We start from the raw sequence: 24,977 nt of genomic DNA on the forward strand, positions 1-24,977 counted from the left end.
GATTAAGATAGGCAAAAGAACACTGACACTCGACAGAGGAACTCTGCCTAGAAGGCCAGCGTCCCGGAGTCGCCACTTCACTGTTGACGTTGAGACTGGTGTTTTGTGGGTAGTATATATATATTATAATATTTTTTTCTACACATATTTAACCTTTTTTTGTGTACTCATAAAACTACCTTAATTCTTCCATATAAAAAAACCCCAGTACCGTTCACTTTTAGATGAGTCCCGTGACACTTGTGGGGGTCGTAGAGCGAAACGGAGAACACCATCATGTTCATGAGAGTCATCTTTCCATAGAGGGGTCAAAGCATTCGGACGCTAAAGACATTTTCGTGAGAAGACCGATTTTCCGGATGTCTCAAACACCGCTCTAGCTCTGTCACCTTTAACCTCCAATGCAAAAAAGACAAACTGAGAGATTTTGAAGGGGATTTTTGCATTGTGTTACTTAGATTGACACACCAGTGCTTCAAAATGAAAACAAGGTAAATTGGGAAGTAATAGTAATAGTATTTGGAGATTAAATTACATTTTTTAACAAATTGAACACACATTTTCATAAAGAACTTAAATGAATGCCTCCTTATTTGCTTCAGTAAGTCATAGCACGTTTTAGTAGAAAAAGAACAAAGCCAGGTTTCTGCAGTGCAGGTTTGATTGAACTCCAGACTAACATTAAAATAGAGGCACACTTTTCTAGTTCTTAAAAGGCCTGTATTCACGCTTTGTTGGGTGCATTACTGTTGTGTTGGCTGCACTGCACTGCCTGATGACAAGGCCAGCTACAGGCATAAGTGACATAAGCGGTCTTTTTTTTTTTTTAGCTCAGTTAGGGACTCGAAATTTGGTTGCGCATCAGCAGTTTCTCTCATTATGTCATTCACTGACATTTATTAAATTAGCCATGTCAGCAAACCCTTTTTTGATTGGTAAATTAGTCTAGCCAGCTATCTAAACTTGTAGTAATCATGGCCGAATACCGATGCAGGGCATGTGCCTAGGGGCCCTAACCTCCTGGGGGCCCCCATGGATTTTGTTAGTCACTCTTCCTCAGATTTCATTAACATGGCATAAGTATTGGCAAAATGTGTAGAATTGCAGGAAATTAGCTTTAAAACCGCAAAAATGTCTCCACCCCATGGTAAAATGGGCAGAATTGCAGGAAATTAGCTGTAAAACAGCCCATTTTTATCTCTGCAACATGGCAAAATGAGTAGAATTGTATGAAATTTGTTATAAAATGTCTAAACCTCTCTCTGCCCCATGGCAAAATGTGTAGAATTGCAGAAAGCTTGCTTTAAAACTGCAACATCTACTCGACTCCCAATGGCAAAATGTGTAGAATTGCAGGAAATGTACTATAAACAAAAACAAATATCTGCCATCAAGAGGGGGGGCCACAAAAATGTTTGGCCCGCGACGTGGAGTGGCCCCCAACAAAATGTTGTTTCGGGCCCCCAAAATTTTCGGGCCGGCCCTGCCTGATAATGATTACCCATGTCCTCATTGTCTACAACCTACTTTGATTCTACAGCCACTTTGATCCTGCGGTATCATTAACCAAATAGACTCAACAGGCCCTCCAGATACCCAGGCCTGTGCCTTCCTCTCCAGCCCTCTCCAACAACATACAGTAATCTCATTGTACAAAAACACAGGGCCATGCATATCATTAGTGCCACATGGCATCTTTTAATTTAGGACATCCATTTTTCACAGGCAAGACCCTGTTCCTAATCTCACCTAAATGATTTTGGTCTAGCGACAATACAACACCTCTGCCAGTGCGCTAAATGTTTTATAAAGGAGTAAAACGTTTGCAGATAAAATCTGTTTTCAGACTATTGTTTTTCAGTGGACTTGAGGTCTATGACCAAGGCTTTATTGTCCAGTGCATTGTTTACTGACTGGAATGGAACAACAATGACACAGTCTTGGTAGGCTTCTACTGTGTCTTGTTCATCTCATCAACAAACAAAAACATTTCTGCAGTTTTCCCAGGTATTGCTAAAATCATATGTAATGGAAATCTGAAACATTTCTAATTTTGGTCTAAGAATGACAGTGTAAACAGATTTAGAACATTGGCATTTGTGTAAAATAATGGTTTCATCATATCTGATGGTAACCCAAAATAGAAGGCCTACAAGAGTGGGTAAAAGTGAAAAGCATCAGGAAAAGTAAAGTCTATGATACAAAACAGGAAATGCGATTGATCTATTCCCACAGCGATTCAGAAAGCGAACCAGCGCCCACACAAAACGTGTATAAATCAAATCTGCATCTACAAATTGCATTCTGCCTGCCTCTGTCCACTCAGGTACACTTAAAGGCCCATGTTAACTGAATAAACACAAATGGATATGATGCCATGGGGATTATACTGTCTAAAATGTAGAGGCTCACTCAATGCCATGTGGTCAACTGAAGAGATTGAGTACTGGAAGTACATTGCGTTGGCAACTAAAAAGCATATTGAGAAGTATTTCTTCAGATCAATAAAGTACTTCTACTACTACTACTGGGTCATTCCAAGAAATGAGTGCCTTTTGGCGTCCCTTTGATATTTGAAGTAGTAATTGTGCACAAATATTGCATTTTAAAGCCTGTTATATTAAATGAAGTAGCCTTTAACATAGACCACATAGAAAACTTAAATCAGATTTTCTTATATGAATAAAAATTCAGCATTTTGACTTCCTAGATGTCACATCCTCACATCCTCTGAAATAAGCCTTCGTTCTTCATTTCAATGGAGAAAGCTCAAAACTGCCGAGGACAGCAGAGAGAGGGATGGTGGGATTTGTATGAAGCATAAACACAATCAGGTTCAAGCACTCTCCATAATCATCAGGTTAGGAAGAGTACACAACCATTCAAGGAGGCACTCTGCCACAAATGTGCTCATTTGATCTTTTCCAGCTCCAAACAGCGTGGTGGCGAGTCAATCTGCAAGTCTAATCTAGGCAAGCAGTGAGGAGAGCACATAACAATACAGGCTCCAGACATCACAAGCCAGCAAAAAGAAACCCATGAAACAAACAAGTTACACACTCATAAACACACAACCTCGTGTGATGGATAGCTGTCGGCTATATTAGCCACGACTTACCATTCTTTGTGCAGCTTCAAATGTCGAACAAAGTTGGAAATTGTTGCGCCTCCATCTGTAATTTTCTTCCTGCATGTTTTGCAAGTTGCAATCCGTTTTTTGTTGATACAGCGTCGTCTTTATATCCTAAAATAATAATTTGGGATATCATCTTTCCAAGGGCTCCATCTGAATTCACCTGCCAACGTTCCTCTGCACTGCCACGCACAATTTGATTGGCTGCTGTCCGATTCAAACTGTAATCCGTTAAATGAAGAGTTGATGCCCTGCACACTTTTTTTAATAGCATCATTTTTAATATTTGGGCTTGGGGAGCGTGTCAGGTCGAGTCATAAGGCTCAAGTCCAAGTCAAGTCAGGAGTCATTGGTGTTAAAGTCAAAGTCGAGTTGCAAGTCATCATATTTGTGACTCGAGTCTGACTCGAGTCCAAGTCATGTGACTCGAGTCCACACCTCTGGTAAATAGTACCCGCAAAACGCCAGTCTCAAAGTTAACAGTGAAGAGGTGACTCCGGGATGCTGGCCTTCTAGGCAGAGTTCCTCTGTCCAGTGTCTGTGTTCTTTTGCCCATCTTAATCTTTTCATTTTATTGTCCAGTCTGAGATATGGCTTTTTCTTTGCAATTCTGCCTAGAAGTCCAGCATCCCAGAGTCGCCACAGTTTTCAACTGTGCTAACATAATGGCAAAGGGGTTTTCTAATGATCAATTAGCCTTTTAAAATTATGAACTTGGATTAGCTAACACAACGTGCCATTGGAACACAGGAATGATGGTTGCTGATAATGGGCCTCTGTACGCCTATGTAGGTATTCCATTAAAAATCTGCCGTTCCCAGCTACAATAGTCGTTTACAACATTAACAATGTGTACACTGTATTTCTGATCAATTTTATGTTATTTTAATAGACAAAAAATGAGCTTTTCTTTAAAAAACAAGGACATTTCTAAGTGACTAATTTCTAAGTGAAATCCAACACGCGGCACCCCCTCCAACATTTCCTTGAAAATCAAATTTCATGAATTACAGTAGCAGTGTCATAGACAGTGGGGGATTTATCCACAGCCACAAGGGAAAAGTAAACATAATTAACTATACATCCAACGGCTTGTTCTCTGCCTCGTACATATATATAATCACACCCTAACTTTAGATGTGCCTACTTCTAATGCAAATCTACTGTTGACATCAATGCATGTCTAATGTGAAAACGCAGTGTAAATACAATCATCTGAGTTTGGATTCGGCTCATAATTTGCATTGATGGTCACACGCCTACAAATGGAAATGAGGCGGAAGACAGACATTACTACTTCACTGGAAATCACGAAGCTGCTTAGCCATGGAGAAAATACAGAATCTTTCCTAGCCATGATTGGTTGAGATAATGAGGGGGCTGGTACATTCACGAGAGTATTTAATTACAAATATATTGCACATCCCCCTCCCCCATATTACAATTTGTGCCACCTATAAGTGAGAAACCTACATGCGAAGTATAGACCATATATTGTGTTCCCTTCAGGTTATAGAAAATAACTATCCATCAGACCCCAGTTCTACCTACAGGTTATGAAAAATATGCTATTTTTGCTTCAGGTTTCCTAAAGGAGAAAGCCTCCACTTCTATGTCAAAGAAAATAAAACAAAACCGCTCTAGCAAATACTACAGTGATGTCTGCCAAGTAATACTACAGTAAATACTACAGTATACTACAATCTGCAAAAACACTACATGAATTACTATAGTATATACTACAGTTTTATTTGATGAATGTATTTATATTGGATCAAATCCAACACATCACTGAGTAACTGCCTCCTTATTTTCAAGTATGGTGGTGGCTGCATCATGGTATGGGCATGCTTGACATTGGCAAAGACTGGGGAGTTTTTCAGGATGAAAAAAATGTGGGATAGAGCTAAGCACAGGCAAAATTCTAGAGGAAAACCTGCTTCTGTTTGCTTTACACCATACACTGGGAGAGGAATTCACCTTTCAGCAGGACAATAACTTACAACACAAAGCCAAATCTACACTGAAGTTGCTTACCAAGAAGACAGTGAAAGTTCCTGAGTGGCCAAGTTACAGTTTTGACTTAAATCTGATTGAAAATCTATGGCAAGACTGGAAAATTGTACTTAAGCCATGATCATCAACACCTTGACAGAGCTTGAATAATTTTTTTAATAATTAAATGTGCAAAGCTCTTATGAGACTTACAGCTGTAATCGCTGTCAAATGTGTTTCTAACATGTATTATAAACTGGGTGGTTCTAGCCCTGAATGCTGATTGGAAGAAAGTCGTGGTATCTCAGACAGTATACCATGGGTATGACAAAACATATTTATTTTTACTGCTCAAATTACATTGGTAACCCGTTTATAATAGCAACAAGGCACCTCGGGGGTATGTGGTATATGGCCAATATACCACGGCTAAGGGCTGTATCCAGGCACTCCGCTTTGCATCGTGCTTAAGAACAGCCCTTAGCTGTACCCACCCCCGGGCCTTATTGCTTTATTGACTCAGGGGGGTGAATACCTATCTAATCAATGTACAGCATATGAGTGTTTTATTTTTCATTAATAAAAATTGAGTTTTGTGTAGATCCTTGACAAAAAAATTACAATTAAATCTATTTTAATCCCACTTTGTAACACAATAAAATATGAAGAATGGGGTTGTAGACTTTCTGTAGGCACTGTACCATTGACTTGCATTGGATTTGTGCCACAAATGCAAAAAACATTGCATTTGAAACAGTGGCCAGGTAAACAAAACCAATGCATGGCTTGCTGTCATCCCATGTCCATAAACTACTTACAGGGTAAGGCAACCAATTGGTCATTTTGTAATTTGTGTGAACTATCCCTTTACAAAAAAAGAAATCACCTACTGCCAGGAACAACACCACCTAGTGGTCAGAACCTGGTAATATCAGGCTGTTGGATAGGACATAAATCTAACAACTTCTTTAATTTCTCTGAACAGGGGAAAAATACATCACCAAATTCACTGAGAATACATTACAAAGGATGAAGAAACAATACTCAGAGCCGCAGCTCCATACTAGTCAGACAGAGTACTGATACTGTCTACTCGTTGTTCAGGTGGGTTTGACGTGGAGTGTGGGGGGGTCCGTGGTTGGCTTTTGACCATATCTTACTCATAGTTAGCAAAAAGTTTGTTCCAAATCGGATGTTGGGTACTATATTTATCCGATATTATATGAATCGTATAAATTAAAATGGCCAATTTGGGTGCAATCAATTAACTTAATATCTCAGAGATCAAATTATATTTAAACAAAATAATGTTGCAGGAATGCTAATCTTATCTGTTTCTAACTACATAAATGATTTCAGAGCAATCTGTAATGCTGGGTGCAATCTGAGAATGAGGCCTACCCACCTGGCTCAGTTACACCAGCTCTGTCAGGAGGAATGGGACAAAATTCACCCAACTTCTTGTGGGAAGCTTGTGGAAGGCTACCCGAAACGTTTGATCCAAGTTAAACAATTTAAAGGGAATGCTACCAATACTAATTGAGTTTATGTAAACTTCTGACCCACTGGGAATGTGATGAAAAAATAAAAGCTGAAATAAATCATTCTCTCAACTATTATTCTGACATTTTACATTCTTAAAATAAAGTGGTGATCCTAACTGACCTAAGACAGGGATTTTTACTAGGATTAAACGTCAGGAATTGTGAAAAACTGAGTTTAAATGTATTTGACTAAGGTGTGTGTAAACTTCCGACTTCAACTGTATAGCCCTACAGGTGATTGTTAGAGCCTATCCCCTGTATTTGGCAGAGCATTACAGGCTCCTACAAACATGCTGCTGGTCAGTCAGGCTTTTGTTTTGCTTTAGGCCAAAGGGACAACAAAGATTCCACTCGGTGCTTCACAAGTATTTCAAGTCTGGTCGAAGAGTTCCTCGATCGTGATATGCCTCTCTAATACCAGTCTGTGGGTAGAATGTATGGTCAAAAGTCATGACTGACAATAATGCTGTTAGTCTCAGCAGGGACACTTGTTGATTTAGCATACCTGAGCTGCTTACAGATCATCCAGTCTGACCCATTTTACTAGCATTCTCAGGCATGTGGAGTCTAGAGTTCAGGAGACATGGCACCCTATTCCCTTTATAGTGCACTACTTTCCTCTTATGGGGAATATAGTGTAATTTGGGATGCAGACAGCCTCAGCAGCATTCCATTTCACTGGCAATCATGCAAAAATCACCTGGACTGTTTAGTTGAACCACTTTCTTTCACTCAGGCCATGTTTTGTGGCTTGCCCCTAACACTTTCCAGACGCTTAGCCCTCTGAATTGTTGCCTGGTAAATTATGACATTGACCAACAACAACAAAAAGCATCCCCTTGAAGGTTGACCTAATTGCGGCATGGGGGTAGTGTCATCTTCCGCAGTCTCTAACCCACCGAAAGGTTGTATATCTGAGGGGAAAATCTCACTCAATTCATAGCCTCATTGACCCCCTCCGCTAGATCACAAACTCTTCCTAAATGTGCTCGGCTCTCCACAGGGGGCACATCGTAAAGCAGAGATACAAACAGGGCTGTCGGCGTGTGACCCCTCTCTGCACCCCCCGGTGTCTCCACAGGTGCCCTGGGACCCTCACTTCTAAGGAGACCTTGGAGCCCCCTACGGTCTGCTGTCAAGACTGTGAATGGGGGTTAAGAGCATTAAAGTAAACTGATATACCCAGCCTTATTGTGGTCTTGGAAACCTTGACTACTGAGGGACCTTCGAGGAAGGTGGTCATGGATATGTTTAATAGCAGACATAAAAAACAACCTAGGAGGTACAGTATGTGTAGCTTATATCTGTCGATGTGCATTGCTTTTTAGAAATGCTCAAAGTTACGCACCTCACACATTATTTTCTTGATAGCCAAACATTTCACACATCCTGTGTCGTATTATACTTTAAAAGCTATATTTATTTTTCAGCAGCAGCTGCAGACTATTGCACAATGGGATTCTTTTTTAAATATGTTATTACTGTAGCTCACTTGATAAAAAACAAGAAAAAGGGAAATGAAAGAGAGGAATGTTCCCTCTTTTCTGTGAGGTACCATACAAATGTCAAAACTATGAGTGGCTCATTGGAGTCAATAAAGTTTTGTTCCAAACGATAGCGATACAGTACTCTAGATTGATATAACCCGTTTTAGCAGGACATTGCCAATAAGTGCTTCCACACATGGAACAGGCAGAACATTTGTGTTACTATGAATTATCAGGATTTATATAATACTTTAATTTAACCAGAGAACACTGGATAGACTGTCCATCATAGGCCTACCAAAGGGTGCAAAGTTTCACAGCGTGCATAATGTATTTGTCAGTTTCTGTGCTGAAGTTTCTGTGTGAATAAGAAACAGGAATGCAAGTCTAGATGTGAGTATAAGTTCAATTATACTAACTGAATCAGAGAAAAGTTTTACTGACTAAAGGATTAGGCTACAGTAAAGTTCATGCTGTAGGCTATGGTGAAAGTGAGAAACACCTGATTTCAGTTAGGCTCATTTTCCAAGTCTGGATACAAGGAAAGTTAGGATAAGGACTCTGGGTCTGCAGCTAGATCCTGAACGTTGACAGGCCGACCCCAGGTGGTGAGGGTAGGCAACATCACGCTGACCCTTAACACAAGTACCCAACAGGGGTGTTGGCTCAGTCCCCTCCTGTACTCCCTGTTCACTCACGATTGTGGCCACGCACGACTCCAACACCATTATCAAGTTTGCTGATGACACCACGAATCCAGGACCTCTAACAGGTGGTGTGAAAAGAATGCCTGGAAAATGGTCAAAGACCCCAATCACCCAAGCCATCGACTATTTTCTGTGCTGCCGCATGGCAAGAGGTACCGGTGCATCAAGTCTGACACCAACAGGATCTTGAACAGCTTCTATTCCCAAGCAATACAACTGATAAATAGCTAACAAAATAGCTACATGGACCAAATTTACCTGGTATCTTTGACCTTTTATTTAAGTATTTACACATGTCACTCCATAATTTGCTCACTCACACATTTATACTGACTCTACACAACCCACTCACATGCAAGCTACTACTCTGTTTATCTTACATCCTGTTGCTTAGTCACCCTACCCCTATACATATCTACATCACTCCAGTATCCATGCACATGTAAATATGCTATTGGAACTGACGTTAATATTTCCTGTATTTAGTATGCTTACTTAATTGTGCATTTCATGTTTTTTTTGTAATACATTGAATATTGCATTGTTGGGTTTTGAGTTTGTAAAAAAAGGCATTTCACTGTACTTGTGCATGTGACATTAAAACTTGATATGGTAGGATCAACTGTAATGTCCCAGAGCAGAAAATTGTCTTAGAAACACACTGTATAAACTTTCCCTGTAAAGCTGCTGCATTATCCTAGCACCAGAGTTGCCTGCTTAATAGTGTAGTATATTTCACAGTACCATTTTCCTTACTGTAAAAACATACAGCATCCCTGCTGTAAATTTACATGGATGCTGTAATGTTTTACAGTAAGGAAAATAGTACTGTGAAATATATTATAGCATCTCTGCTGTGAAGCAAAATTACCGTATTAATCTGGCAACTCTAATGCTAGGATAATGCTGTAAATTTACAGTGACATTTTCCCTAAAATCAAAAAGTAAGAAAAACAATACATTTTAACATAAAATACATTTATTGATACTGGTAACATTAACAAATGAACATAATTGACAATAGAAGTTACAGTTAACGCATGTAACCAAATAAGAGCATCACTAATCTAAAAACGATATTGTGTGCCTGTGGGGGAGAGAGAGACAAAGAGGGAAAGGGAGTAGGAGTTAACAATTGGGATTTGGTACAATCCTAGATCTATAATCAGGGGCAACTACTATGGGTAAGGGGTTTCCGAGGAGGTGAAACACACAACGGGACAGTTTGGGCAGGAGAGCATCCAGGAGAGAAGTCAGCGCAGCATCAGGTGTTCCTCATGGGACTCTAACAATCATCCTCAGTTCTGATTTGTTAGTTCTTCTCACCCTTAATTAGGACAAGTATAGAAAAATGAAAGAATATAATGAGAGGCAGGGCACCATGGCAGTTAATCTGTGGGCAAAAACAAAGGTGACAAGGGACATATCAAACTGGTGTTGTGTGTGTGTGTGTGTGTGTGTATTTACCTCGCTAAAGTTCTTCATTCAAACTCAGTAAACTCTTGGAACAATGGGGCAATGTAGGGGATGAGAAAAAGCCTGCTGTTCTGGGCCACCTTTTCATGAACTTTGTCCCATCTTCAGGGTTCATCATCTTGGGTTGATTCGAACCTACAGCATATATCCAGTATAGTTTATGAAATCAATGGAGTCATTGAACAAAATCGAGAGCTAGATACACATAGTTCAAACCCTTGCTAACTAATAAAACATTCCTGTAGCCTACACAATCCCACAGATTATTTACCAGACTCACATTTTCCTTTCTTTTCCACCAAATGTTTACATACTACTGATAAAGTGAATGTTTACTAATACTGTAACATTACATGGAATTTTGGAGTCCATGTTACTAGCTACCGCCGGCGACACTATGACAGGCTACAGCTGGTCATTAGCGGCGGCTTTAGAGTACAGCCCACGGTTTATGTGCAAAATGTGGCCCGTCAAGCCCCCCAAAAAACGTTGTGCCAGTAATATGGGTCACATCTTTTGAACTGCTAGAAACATGCCATTTCTCTGTAGTAATGGTGAAAACATACCGGTTCATTGTCATTTAGGAGGTGATGCTTTTCTAGGTCACACAGCAAGATATTTATGAGCAATTTAGAGCAGACCAAAATGGCATGTGTCAACTTGAGCTAGCTAGCTAAGCTAAGAAAACATGCAGTAATTCAATTCAATAAAGATACTTAGAAACAAGTCAAGGTACCTACCCAGCAGCTGCTGAAAATATTCTTCCACCACAGACGCTTCAAGAAGATATTTACTAAAATAGTCTGAGCTTTATGTGTCTCACTCGACAGCATGAGGTTGGCACCTGAAACGGATCATTTTAATCTACAGTAGGCATAAGCTATTACTGTAAAGAAAGTGTTTGAGTAATTGTTACAGCTGGCTTCCAATTAAAGTTAACAGTATTTTTCCCGAATGTTACCTATAATGCAGTGCAATCTACATTAATAACAGTATTTTACTCTATTGTTTCACTGTTGAAATTACAACAACAAAAAAAGAGACTGTACATTAGACATAATACATACATTGCCATACATAAGCCTACACCCAGTGGGGTCCGAAATTATTGACACCATTGATAAAGATGAGCAATAATGACTGTATAAAATAAATAATTCAAATACTGAGCTGTGTTGTATGCAAATAAAAAGGGTAAATGGTATTATTTTATACAATTGCTCAGAGAAAGAGATGGTTTCACTAATGTAGATGTGTTTAGAAACAAATTGTATTCTTAATTATAATAAAAAAAAGTGACTCCAAAATGACAATACATTATTTACCATTAATTTCTATTGGGCACAAAATAATCTGAAACGCATCCAAAATTAACTGGAAATGCATCCAACAAGTCTATATAGTCACAAGTTTGATTTAGTCATTGTGTGCTAGGAATATGGGACCAAATACTAAACTTCAATATTTCATTGATAATTTATCTTTAGTGGGTGTCATTTTTGACCCCTACCTTTGAGAATGTTTTATTATTTGTTAAACAAAATCCCTCTGGCGCAATTGTATTAGTATACAATTATTTCCCAATTTGAGCATACAATACAGTTCAGGATTTGAATTATTTATTTTATATGGTCATTATTTGATTATCTCTATCAAGGGTGTCAATAATTTCAGACCCCACTGTAGACCTACATAAATAAACGGCCTGAATATTGATAGGCTATTCACAAACAGGATGTTGAGAGGCTGTGTAGAATACTGAAGTACAACAATTTTCCCCATCATTGATGTAAAAATGACATAAACATTGCTAAAGATGAGCATTTGGAAAGTATTCAGAACCCTTGACTTTTCCCCCATAACAGCCTTAATTTAACATTAATTAAATAGTTTTTGTTTTTCTTCCCATCAATATACACATAATACCCCATAATGACTAAACAAAAACTTTAGATACTTTAGCAAATGTATATATATATATATAAAACGGAAATATCACATTTACATAAGTATTCAGACCCTTTACTTTGTTGAAGCACCTTTGGCAGGGATTACAGCCTCGATTCTTCTTGGATATGACACTACAAGCTTGGCACACCTGTATTTGGGGAGTTTCTCCCATTCTTCTGTGCAGATCCTCTCAAGCTCTGCCAGGTTGGATGGGGTGCATCGGGTTCAAGCTTGGCCAAAGAGTTCAATCTTGCTTTCATCAGACCAGATAATCTTGTTTCTCATGGTCAGAGTCCTTTAGGTGCCTTTCAGAAAACTCCAAGCGGCCTGTCATGTGCCTTTTACTGAGAAGTGGCTTCCATCTGGCCACTCTACCATAAAGGCCTGATTGGTGGAGTGCTGCAGAGATGGGAGAACCTTCCAGAAGGACAACCATCTCCACAGAGGAACTCTGGATCTCTGTCAGAGTAACCATTGGGTTCTTGGTCACCTCCCTGACCAAGGCCCTTCTCACCCAATTGCTCAGTTTGGCCGGGCAGCCCACTCTAGGAAGAGTCTTGGTGGTTTAAAACTTAATCCATTTAAGAATGATGGAGGCCACTGTGTTCTTGAGGGACCTTCAATGCGGCAGAAATGTTACGGTACCCTACAGACCATTCCTTTTTTGCTCTGACATGCATTGTCAACTGGGGGACCTTATATAGACAGGTGTGCCTTTCCAAATCATGTCCAGTCAATTGAATTTACCACAGGTGGACTCCAATCAAGTTGTAGAAACATCTCAAGGATGATCAATGGAAACAGAATTGACCTGAGCTGAATTTCGAGTCTCATAGCAAAGGGTCTGAATGCTTATGTAAATAAGGTAATTAATATTTTTTTGTTTTAGAAATTTGCTAAAAATTCTAAAAACCTGTTTTCTCTTTGTCATTATTGGGTATTGTGTGTAGATTGAGGAAAACTAGTAATTTAATCAATATTAGAATTAAGGCTGTAACGTAACAAAATGTGGAAAAAGTCAAGGGGTCTGAATACTTTCCTAATGCAGTGTATATATAGTGTGCAAAAACCAATAGCCTGTATTACACTTTCATCTCATGTACCCCCAAACCAAAAACCAATAGGCATAGCGCATGGCACATCAAAATACTGTACATATACTGACATGAACTTACAGTATGTTTATCACCGCTTATTATTTAAGGTTATAACCTTAAACCACAAACTACAGTGATTTCATGAAAGGAAAACGATTAGGCCCTACACGCGAAAAGATGGTACATCATTGCACACAATTCAACAGGGGCGCACTCATTGCACACATCATGGGATATGTGCAGGCAAATAGGCCACTAAATGTCATTTGTGTGTTACTGTGATACGATATGAGAAAATCTAGGATGATTAGGTGCCTGATCGGTTCGGACACCCACACATAATTACCGTTGGCATATTCTGTTTGGCCGGATTGGAAAAATGGGGAGTGAGGTGGTTAACTTAAACGTTTCCAAAGACGCTGACCACTAAAGGAACGGGCTTCATGTCAATGATATTTATGTACACTTCTCAAAATCTATGGACAGAAATAGGACAATTCACACCTTTCGTTTTCTCACCTGCCACTCGAATACGCGCACCGCACCAGGCGTAAAAGGACATGAAAATAAGACAGCCTATAACAAGAAAGTGAGTAAGAAATGTTCAATTCCGATGTTAACTTACTTTTGACTTCTTCATATGGAACGAGAGGAGTAAATCCAATGTATTCGAAACCCTATTTTATCTTACTTCTGCGGGGAGGAAAGGGGTTTTCATCATCCCGCGTGCACATATCCAATGCCCCAGTCAGTAGTATCCAAACAGGGAAAAAAATATCAAACCGCATAAAACTGCTGCAATAAGCTCTGTTGTATGGTATCCAAATGCACACATCATAGCGTGCGCATGAAAGTTCATTGCGAGAACATTGTGAGTTGATGGCTTTTTTTTTTTACAGGGCAACACCTTTTATGCGCGCTTCAAGTGCCGCCCACAGGAACCGTTCCCGCCCGTCTGCTGCTCTACTATATGGAATGCCAAAAGGTTCAAATCGTCTTACCAGGAACATGCATTAACACTTGTAATTTTCACTTGCTTTCTTCAAATGCTTGTTATGGTCTTTTTTGACCCCCACCTGCGTCCACCAGGAGGTGCTACTTCATCCAGCCAGCTCCCTGCCCCAAGGAGAGAGGGCCCAGTGACGGGGAGGCAACCCCCGGAGGGGTCCTAACCCTCGCCCATGGCCACCAGGGGGCGCCACGCATTCAGCCAGCTCCCTGCATGGGCTGGGGCAACCCAAGGAAGGGTGTGGGTAAGGGGGCGACCCCCACCCTCAGTCAAGGCCACCAGGGGGCGCCACTACATCGACAGTTCCCTGTCTCAGCTATAGAGAGAAAGAGTAATGCCGTCTTTTTGTAAGCTTAACTCCGCCATGGTTCGTTCAACAGCCTATGGGATAATAAATAGCATTTTTGTAGTTTTTTAAATAATTACTGGAAATAACTTATTTGGTAAATGTTATATGTTTTGTTCAATGAGATCATCTTCATCAGCTAATGTCACATTTTGTGAATTGTTATGCATTTATGTATTTAAAAAAAGCACAAAGGCTTCACAATTCATGAAGGTCATGTTAAATGACTGATATCTCAGAACAAAAGGTATAAGATCTCCTAAGCCCGTCTTAACCTCATACCTTACTACCATCATTACATTTTAGTAATTTAGCTAAATACGTATAACTCACATCTCTGCGCCATCTTTTAGTATTTTCCTCACAGTAACACACATTTTCAGCCTGTTGGCCTTATTACACCAATATTTATTGCATTGAAAAATCAATTCAGTTCCTCCACACTGAAATGAATGGAGGCCAACTGGAAAATAGGCTGCTGTGACTGATTTTACACTAAATCTATGATGACTCAATTAACCTTTTCCAATGGGTCGCCTTGTTCTGTGGGAAAGTTGGTGTAGTTATCATCTAGGGTACCATGTGATAATAAAGCAAAGGTCCTATGTGGCTCAGTTGGTAAAGCATGGTGCTTGCCAAGGTTGTGGGTTCGATTCCCAGAGGGGACCACTATCAAAATGTATGCACTCACTACTGCAAGTCGCTGTGGATAAGAGCGTCTGCTAAAATGTAAATAATAAAGCACTGCCCATTGTGTAGTCCATATTTTGCTCTAAGTGTGTTCTATATACATTTTTCTGCTGTTCATTCAGGATCCATTCAGTGTCTGTATAATGTGAGCAATACAAAGTCTGTCATTGATATCATAAAAGTGTCCTAGTTGTTAGCTGACTAATGAATGACTGACTGAATAACAGCTCTACACAGACTCCCGGTGATGACAACAATGCAATTCTAATGCTCCATGCCAAGATTATAGTTGATATTTTTACATTTTAATTAGCTATCCATAATTTTTCCTTGTCTTAAGTATCAAGCTGTTCGTCCATATGAAAACACATTTTAATGACACTTTCCATCCACCAGATGAAGTTGTTTTGAGAAAAGTACCTACCAAAACCCCTTTTGTTTGATAGATAAATTAAAGCAATAATAGTTACTATACTTTCCAAATCACAAAGGCTGGATTAAAATATGTTTTGTAGAAACAATTTTATAAACTGTTAAGGCGGCAGCAGAGGACGGATCAGGGTATTTCCACATCCCATTTATTCTACACTGACATTGTGGAGGAACTCTACACAGACCATGTATAGTGTCATCATTGGGTACTCTGTTCACAGCAAACAGCTCGCCCACATGACGCCATATATGTGGTCGTCATGGTCGGTTGGAAGTGCTGCCAAATTCTCTACAATGACATTGTATGGCTTATGGTACAGAAATTAATATGAAAACAGCTCTGGTGGACATTCCTTTAGACAGTATGCCAACTGCACACTACAACAAAACTTGAGACATCTGTGGCATTGTTGTTTGACATTTTAGAGTAGCCTTTTATGGTACCCAGCCCAAGGTGCACCTGTGTAATGATCATGCTGTTTAATCAGCTTGTTGATATGCCACACCTTTCAGGTGGATGGATTGCCTTGGCAAAGGAGAAATACTCACTAACAGGGCTGTGAAGAAATTTGTCTGGGATCTTTTATTTCAGCTCATGAAACATGGGACCAACACTTCACATGTTGTGTTTATATATATTTTCCAGTGTATATATACAGTAGGAATCAAATTTGGACACCTACTCATTCAAGGGTTGTTCTTTATTTTAACTATTTTCTACATTGTAGGATAATAGTGAAGACATCAAAACTATGAAAGAACACACAGAATCATGTAGAAACCATACAACTGTTAAAACTTCTTAAGGCTAGGGGGCAGTATTCGGAAGTTCGGATGACTGACGTGCCCAAAGTAAACTGCCTGTTTCTCAGGCCCAGAAGCTAGGATATGCATTTAATTGGTAGCATTGGATAGAAAACACTGAATTTTCAAAACAGTTAAAATAATGTCTGTGAGTATAACAGAACTGATATGGTAGGCGAAAAGCCGAGGAGAATTCATCCGGAAATCTTTTTAATTTAGGTCACAGGCCATTCAAATGCTTGTCGATGGGATATTCAAAGGAATTCCTCCCAGATTGTAGTTCCTATCGCGTCCAATAGATGTCAACAGTCTTTAGAAAGGGTTTCAGGCTTGTTTTTTGAAAAATGAGTTAGTAGTTGAAGGTTTTCAAGGTGGCTCTCATTTGGACTGTAGTCTTGTGGCGTGCGTGGATGAAGGCGCGCACTTCGTCATTTATCTCCGGTATTGAACATACTATATTCCGTCTTAAATCGTATTGTTTATTTACATATTAGGGTACCTGAGGATTGATTATAAAGGTTGTTTGACTTGTTTGGAGAAAGTTTATTGGTAACTTTTGGGATTCCTTTGTCTGCATGTTGAACGGGTGGATTACTGAATCAAACACGCCAACTAAACTGACTTTTTTGGGATATAAAGGACTTTATCGAACAAAACAAACATTTGTTGTGTAGCTGGGATTGCAAACAAAGGAAGATCTTCAAAGGTAAGTGATTTATTGTTAAGGGATTTATATGTTTGAATGTAATGATTAAATAATTCTACCCTGAAACTTAACTAGTAGGGATATGGTCTATATAGCATGTAGAATGAGTAACTAAAGGGTTAACCTGTTTGGGATAGAGGGCAGTATTTTCACGGCCGGATAAAAAAACGTAACCGATTTAATCTGGTTAATTCTCCTGCCTAGAAACTACAATATGTATATAATTAGTGGATTTGGATAGAAAACACTCTAAAGTTTCTAAAACTGTTTGAATGGTGTCTGTGAGTATAACAGAACTCATATGGCAGGCCAAAACCTGAGAAGATTCTATACAGGAAGTGCCCTGTCTGACAATTTGTTCTCCTTCTAGGGCATCTCTATCAAAAATACAGCATCTCTGCTGTAACGTGACATTTTCTAAGGCTTTCATTGGCTCTCAGAAGGCGCCAGAAAGTAGAATGAGAGCTCTCCAGTCTCTGGGCGAAAAACAGCAGGAGTTTGTGAGTGGTCCTTCTGAGAACAATGACACTGGAGCACATGCGCACGAGACGACTGCATTTTTTTCTTTCAGTGTTTGAACGAATACAACGTCGCCCCGTTGGAATATTATCGCTATTTTATGAGAAAAATAGCATAAAAATGTATTTTAAACAGCGTTTGACATGCTTCGAAGTACGGTAATGGAATATTTTGCATTTTTTTGTCACGAAATGCGCCGGCGCGTCACCCTTCGGATAGTGACTTGAACGCACGAACAAAACGGAGCTATTTGGATATAACTATGGATTATTTCAAACCAAAACAACATTTGTTGTTGAAGTAGAAGTCCTGGGAGTGCATTCTGACGAAGAACAGCAAAGGTAATCCAATTTTTCTTATAGTAAATCTGAGTTTGGTGAGGGCCAAACTTGGTGGGTGTCAAATTAGTTAGCCATGATGGCCGGGCTATCTACTCAGAATATTGCAAAATGTGCTTTCACCGAAAAGCTATTTTAAAATCGGACACCGAAATTGCATAAAGGAGTTCTGCATCTATAATTCTTAAAATAATTGTTTTTTGTCAACGTTTATCGTGTGTAATTTAGTAAATTCACCGGAAGTTTGCGGTGGGTATGCTAGTTCTGAACATCACATGCTAATGTAAAAAGCTGGTTTTTGATATAAATATGAACTTAATTGAACAAAACATGCATGTATTGTATAACATAATGTCCTAGGAGTGTCATCTGATGAAGATCAAAGGTTAGTGCTGCATTTAGCTGTGGTTTTGTTTTTTGTGACATTATATGCTAGCTTGAAAAATGGGTGTCTGATTATTTCTGGCTGGGTACTCTGCTGACATCAGAATGCACTTTGTCAGAATGCACTCCCAGGACTGCTACTTCCACACCAAATGTTTTTGTTCCAAATAATCCATAGTTATGTCCAAATACCCCCGTTTTGTTTGTGTGTTCAGGTCACTATCCAAAGGGTAATGCGCGAGCGCATATCCAGACAAAAAAAAATCAAAATATTCCATTACTGTACTTAGAAGCATGTCAAACGCTGTTTAAAATCAATTGATGCTATTTTTCTCGTAAAATAGCGATAATATTCCAAACGGACAATGCTGTATTCATTCAAAAAGGAAGAGAAAAAATGACGAAGTCTCGTGAACGCGCATCTCCAATCTCTCTGTCACCAGGCAGTCCACTGACAAACTGTGCTCCTGTTATCTGCCCAGAGACAGGAGACGCCTCAATCCGGTTTCTGAAGGCTTTAGAGAGCCAATGGAAGCCTTAGAAAGTGTCACGTAACAGCTCAGATACTGTAGTTTCGATAGAGAAGGACTACAAATTCGCAGAAAGGCCACTTCCTGCTTGGAATCTTCTCAGGTTTTTGCCTGCCATATGAGTTCTGTTATACTCATAGACACCATTCAAACAGTTTTAGAAACTTTAGAGTGTTTTCTATCAAAACTACTAATAATATGCATATTCTCATTTCTGGGCAAGAGTAGTAACCAGTTTAAATCGGGTACGTTTTTTATCCGGCCGTGAAAATACTGCCCCGTATCCCAGACAGGTTGATTAAAATATTTCAAAGGTCTTGGATGAAAAGAAAAAGAACAGGATAGAAAAATCACATTTCTCCACACAGATAGGCTGCCCATAACAGCTAAAATGAGCAGTACTTCACCAGTTGCTTTGCTCTACTCTTAGAGAGGCCTGCAATCTGAGGGCCACATAACGTAAGCCTATGTACGTGGCGAGGATGGCAAATTATAGTGCCATCAACCTGCACCTATATCCAAGGCTGTCTGAGCGTGATACAAGGTTATGTTATTTCAGATGCTTGTCAGCAAAGGCCTGATCCATTTAACAGTGAAATGAGCTGCACACTTCCCGCAAATAACAATATTTGTTGTATTTGGTAGAGAGGAAACCACATAATCGTCATCATCAAACCACCTTCCGCTTACACAAGAATGTTTATGGAGGAGTGTTTGCTGTTGCTGAGGCTACATTTCTGACTTCAATGGCTATCTGGTCATTGAGGTGATCATGTCTAGCTACAGTGCATTCGGAAAGTATTCATACCCCTTTACTTTTCCACAATTTGTTACATTTCAGCCGTTTTCTACAATTTATTCAATTATTTTCCCCTCATAAATTGTTTTCCACTCATTTTGGGATTCCCGAGTGGCACAGCAGTCTAAGGTACAGCACCTCAGTGCTAGAGGCATCACTACAGATCCTGGTTCGATTCCAGGCTGTATTAAAACCGACCGTGATGAGGAGTCCCATGGGGAGGTGCAATCGGCCAAGCGTCGTCCGGCTTAGGGTTTGGCTAGGGTAGGCCGTCACTGTAAACAAGAATTTGTTTGTATAAACAGTTGAAATCGGAAGTTTACATACACTTAGGTTGGAGTCATGAAAACTCGTTTTTCAACCACTTGTTTTCCACTCATTTTGGGGCTCCCGAGTGGCACAGCGGTCTAAGGTACAGGTGCTGTCACTGTGGCAAGTCGGTTAGGACATCTACTTTGTGCATGACACAAGTAATTTTTCCAACAATTGTTTACAGACAGATTTCACTTATAATTCACTGTATCGCAAATCCAGTGGGTCAGAGGCTAAGTTGACTGTGCCTTTAAACAGCTTGAAAAATTCCAGAAAATGATGTCATGGCTTTAGAAGCTTCTGATAGGCTAATTCACATAATTTGAGTCAATTGGAGGTGTACCTGGGAATGTATTTCAAGGCCTACCTTCAAACTCAGTGCCTCTTTGCTTGACATCATGGGAAAATCTAAAGAAATCGGTCAAGACCTCAGAAAAAAATTGCAGACCTCCACAAGTCAGGTTCATCCTTGGGAGTAATTTCCAAACGCCTGAAGGTACCACGTTCATCTGTTCAAACAATAGTATGCAAGTATAAACACCATGGGACCACGCAGCCGTCATACTGCTCAGAAAGGAGACACATTCTGTCTCCTAGAGATGAATGTACTTGGTGCGAAAAGTGCAAATCAATCCCAGAACAACAGCAAAGGACCTTGTGAAGATGCTGGAGGAAACCGGTGCAAAAGTATCTATACCCACAGTAAAACAAGTCCTATATCGACAACCTGAAAGGCCGCTCAGCAAGGAAGAAGCCACTGCTCCAAAACGGCCATAAAAAAAGCCAGCCTACGGTTTGCAACTGCACATGTGGACAAAGATCGTACTTTTGAAGAAATGACCTCTGGTCTGACGAAACAAAAATATAACTGTTCGGCCATAATGACAATCGTTATGTTTGGAGGAAAAAGGTTGATGCTGGCAAGCCGAAGAACACCATCCCAACCGTGAAGCATGGGGTTGGCAGCATCATGTTGTGGGGGTGCTTTGCTGCAGGAGGGACTGGTGCACGTCACAAAATAGATGGCATCATGAGGAAGGGAAAATTATGTGGATATATTGAAGCAACAGCTCAAGACATCAGTCAGGAAGGTAAAGCTGGGTCGCAAATGTGTCTTCCAAATGGACAATGACCCCAAGCGTACTTCCAATGTTGTGGCAAAATGGCTTAAGGACGACAAAGTCAAGGTATTGGAGTGGCCATCACAAAGCCCTGACCTCAATTCTATAGAGAATTTGTGGGCAGAACTGAAAAAGCATGTGCGAGCAAGGAGGCCTGAAAACCTGACTCAGTTACACAAGCTCTGTCAGGAGGAGTGGGCCAAAATTGAAACAACTTATTATGGGAAGCTAGTGCAAGGCTACCCGAAACGTTTGACCGAAGTTAAAACATTTAAAGGCAATGCTACCAAATACTAATTGAGTGTAGGTAAACTTCTGACCCACTGGGAATGTGATGAAAGAAATAAAAGCTGAAATAAATCTATTATTCTGACATTTCACATTCTTAAAATAAAGTGGTGATCCTAACTGACCTAAGACAGGGATTTTTTCTGTGATTAAATGTCAGGAATTGTGAAAAAACTGAGTTTAAATGTAGTTGGCTAAGGTGTATGTACAGTGAGGGGAAAAAAGTATTTGATCCCCTGCTGATTTTGTACGTTTGCCCACTGACAAAGAAATGATCAGTCTATAATTTTAAAGGTAGGTTTCTTTGAACAGTGAGAGGCAGAATAACAACAACAAAAAATCCAGAAAAACGCATGTCAAAAATGTTATAAATTGATTTGCATTTTAATGAGGGAAATAAGTAATTTACCCCTCAACAAAACATGACTTAATACTTGGTGGCAAAACCTTTGTTGGCAATCACAGAGGTCAGACATTTCTTGTAGTTGGCCACCAGGTTTGCACACATCTCAGGAGGGATTTTGTCCCACTCCTCTTTGCAGATCTTCTCCAAGTCATTAAGGTTGAGGCTGACGTTTGGCAACTCAAACCTTCAGCTCCCTCCAGATTTTCTATGGTATTAAAACCTGTTAGGGCTAGGGGGCAGCATTGACACGGCTGGATAAAAAACATACCCGATTTAATCTGGTTACCACTCCTACTCAGTAACTAGAATATGCATATACTTATTACATATGGATAGAAAACACCCTAAATTTTCTAAAACTGTTTGAATGGTGTCTGTGAGTATAACAGAACTCAAATGGCAGGTCAAAACCTGAGAGATTCCTTTACAGGAAGTGGCCTGTCTGACCATTTCTGGAACTTCTTTGCCATCTCTATCATTTACTAAGGATCTCTGCTCTAACGTGACACTTCCCACGTCGTCCATAGGCTCTCATAGCCCGGGAAAAAAGAGAATGTCGTCATTCCAGCCTCAGGCTGAAACACATTATCGCCTTTCTCAAGTGGCCCATCAAGAGACACTAGCTTATGCGCGTGACCCCGACCGCCCCCGCCTTTGGGATTTTTTTCCTCTGTTTGCCGAAAAGGAGATTCCCTGTCGGAATTTTATCGCTTTTCTACGAGAAAAATGACGTAAAAATTGATTTTAAACAGCGGTTGACATGCTTCCACGTACGGCAATGGAATACTTTGAATTTTATTGTCAGGAATTGCGCCAAGCGCGCGACACTTCTTTACTATTTCGGATAGTGTCTGGAACGCATCGAACAAAACGCCGCTATTCGGATATAACGATGGATTATTTTGGACCAAACCAACATTTGTTATTGAAGTAGACGTCCTGGGTGTGCATTCTGACGAAGACAACAAAAGGTAATGACATTTTTATAATAGTAAATATGATTATGGTGAGTGCTAAACTTGCCGGGTGTCTAAATAGCGAGCCCGTGATGCCTGGGCTATCTACTGAGAATATTGCAAAATGTGCTTTCACCAAAAGCTATTTTAAAATCGGACATATCGAGTGCATAGAGGAGGTCTGTATCTATAATTCTTAAAATAATTGTTATGCTTTTTGTGAACGTTTATCGTGAGTAATTTAGTAAAATGTTAGCGAATTCCCCGTAAGTTTGCGGGGGTATGCTAGTTCTGAACGTCACATGCTAATGTAAAAAGCTGGTTTTTGATATAAATATGAACTTGATTGAACAAAACATGCATGTATTGTATAACATAATGTCCTAGGGTTGTCATCTGATGAAGATCATCAAAGGTGAGTGCTGCATTTAGCTGTCTTCTGGGTTTTGGTGACATTATATGCTGGCTTGAAAAATGGGTGTCTGATTATTTCTGGCTTGGTACTCTGCTGACATAATCTAATGTTTTGCTTTCGTTGTAAAGCCTTTTTGAAATCGGACAGTGTGGTTAGATTAACGAGAGTCTTATCTTTAAATGGCTGTAAAATAGTCATATGTTTGAGAAATTGAAGTAATATGATTTTGAAGATTTTGAAAATCGCGCCACAGGATGGCAGTGGCTGTTACGTAGGTGGGACGAATTCGTCCCGCCGGTCCCATAGAGGTTTAAGATCTGGAGACTGGCTAGGCCACTCCAGGACCTTAATGTGCCACTCCTTTGTTGCCTTGGCCGTGTGTTTTGGGTCATTGTTAAGCTGGTATACCCATCCACGACCCATTTAATGCCCTGGCTGAGGGAAGCAGGTTCTCACCCAAGATTTGACGGTACATGGCCCCGTCCATCGTCCCTTTGATGCGGTGAAGTTGTCCTGTCCCCTTAGCAGAAAAACACCCCCAAAGCATAATGTTTCCACCTCCATGTTTCACGGTGGGGATGGTGTTCTTGGGGTCATAGGCAGCATTCCTCCTCCAAACACGGCGAGTTGAGTTGATGCCAAAGAGCTCCATTTTGGTCTCATCTGACCACAACACTTTCACCCAGTTGTCCTCTGAATCATTCAGATGTTCATTGGCAAACTTCAGATGGGCATGTATATGTATTCTTGAGCAGGGGGATCTTGCGGGCGCTGCAGGATTTCAGTCCTTCACGGCGTAGTGTGTTACCAATTGTTTTCTTGGTGACTATGGACCCAGCTGCCTTGAGATCATTGACAAGATCCTCCCGTGTAGTTCTTGGCTGATTCCTCACTGTTCTCATGATCACTGCAACTCCACGAGGTGAGATCTTGCATGGAGCCCCAGACCGAGGGATATTGACAGTTCTTTTGTGTTTCTTCCATTTGCGAATAATCGCACCAACTGTTGTTAACTTCTCACCAAGCTGCTTGGCGATGGTCTTGTAGCCCATTCTAGCCTTGTGTAGGTCTACAATCTTGTCCCTGACATCCTTGGAAAGCTCTTTGGTCTTGGCCATGGTGGAGAGTTTGGAATCTGATTGATTGATTGCTTCTGTGGACAGGTGTCTTTTATACAGGTCACAAGCTGCTCGTTACCTGTATAAAAGACACCTGGGAGCCAGAATTCTTTCTGATTGAGATGGGGTCAAATACTCATTTCCCTCATTAAAATGCAAATCAATTTATAACATTTTTGACATGCGTTTCTGGAATTTTTTGTTGTTATTCTGTCTCACTGTTCAAATAAACCGACCATTAAAATTATAGACTGATCATTTCTTTGTCAGTGGGCAAATGTACGAAATCAGCAGGGGATCAAATACTTTTTTCCCTCACTGTACACTTCCGACTTCAACTGTTCATTTAAAATATTGTATAAAATACATTGCCTTCGGAAAGTATTCATACTGTCACAGGTCGACTCAGCCTGTG

General features: G+C 40.1%; 1 protein-coding gene across 1 annotated transcript in view; it reads right to left on the minus strand.

Moving 5' to 3' along the window:
• LOC106573113 (kit ligand) overlaps window positions 1-14,284 on the minus strand; it is a 54,513-nt gene extending 40,229 nt beyond the window's left edge. The window contains exon 1 of the mRNA XM_014147823.2: window positions 14,015-14,284. Coding sequence (XP_014003298.1) covers window positions 14,015-14,029 — 15 coding nt within the window. The 5' untranslated portion in view covers window positions 14,030-14,284. The remainder of the gene's footprint in view (window positions 1-14,014) is intronic.
• Between the last annotated feature and the right edge of the window lie 10,693 nt (window positions 14,285-24,977).

Source organism: Salmo salar, chromosome ssa16 (assembly GCF_905237065.1).
Source record: "Salmo salar chromosome ssa16, Ssal_v3.1, whole genome shotgun sequence".
In the NCBI taxonomy this organism is placed as follows: Eukaryota; Metazoa; Chordata; class Actinopteri; order Salmoniformes; family Salmonidae; genus Salmo; species Salmo salar.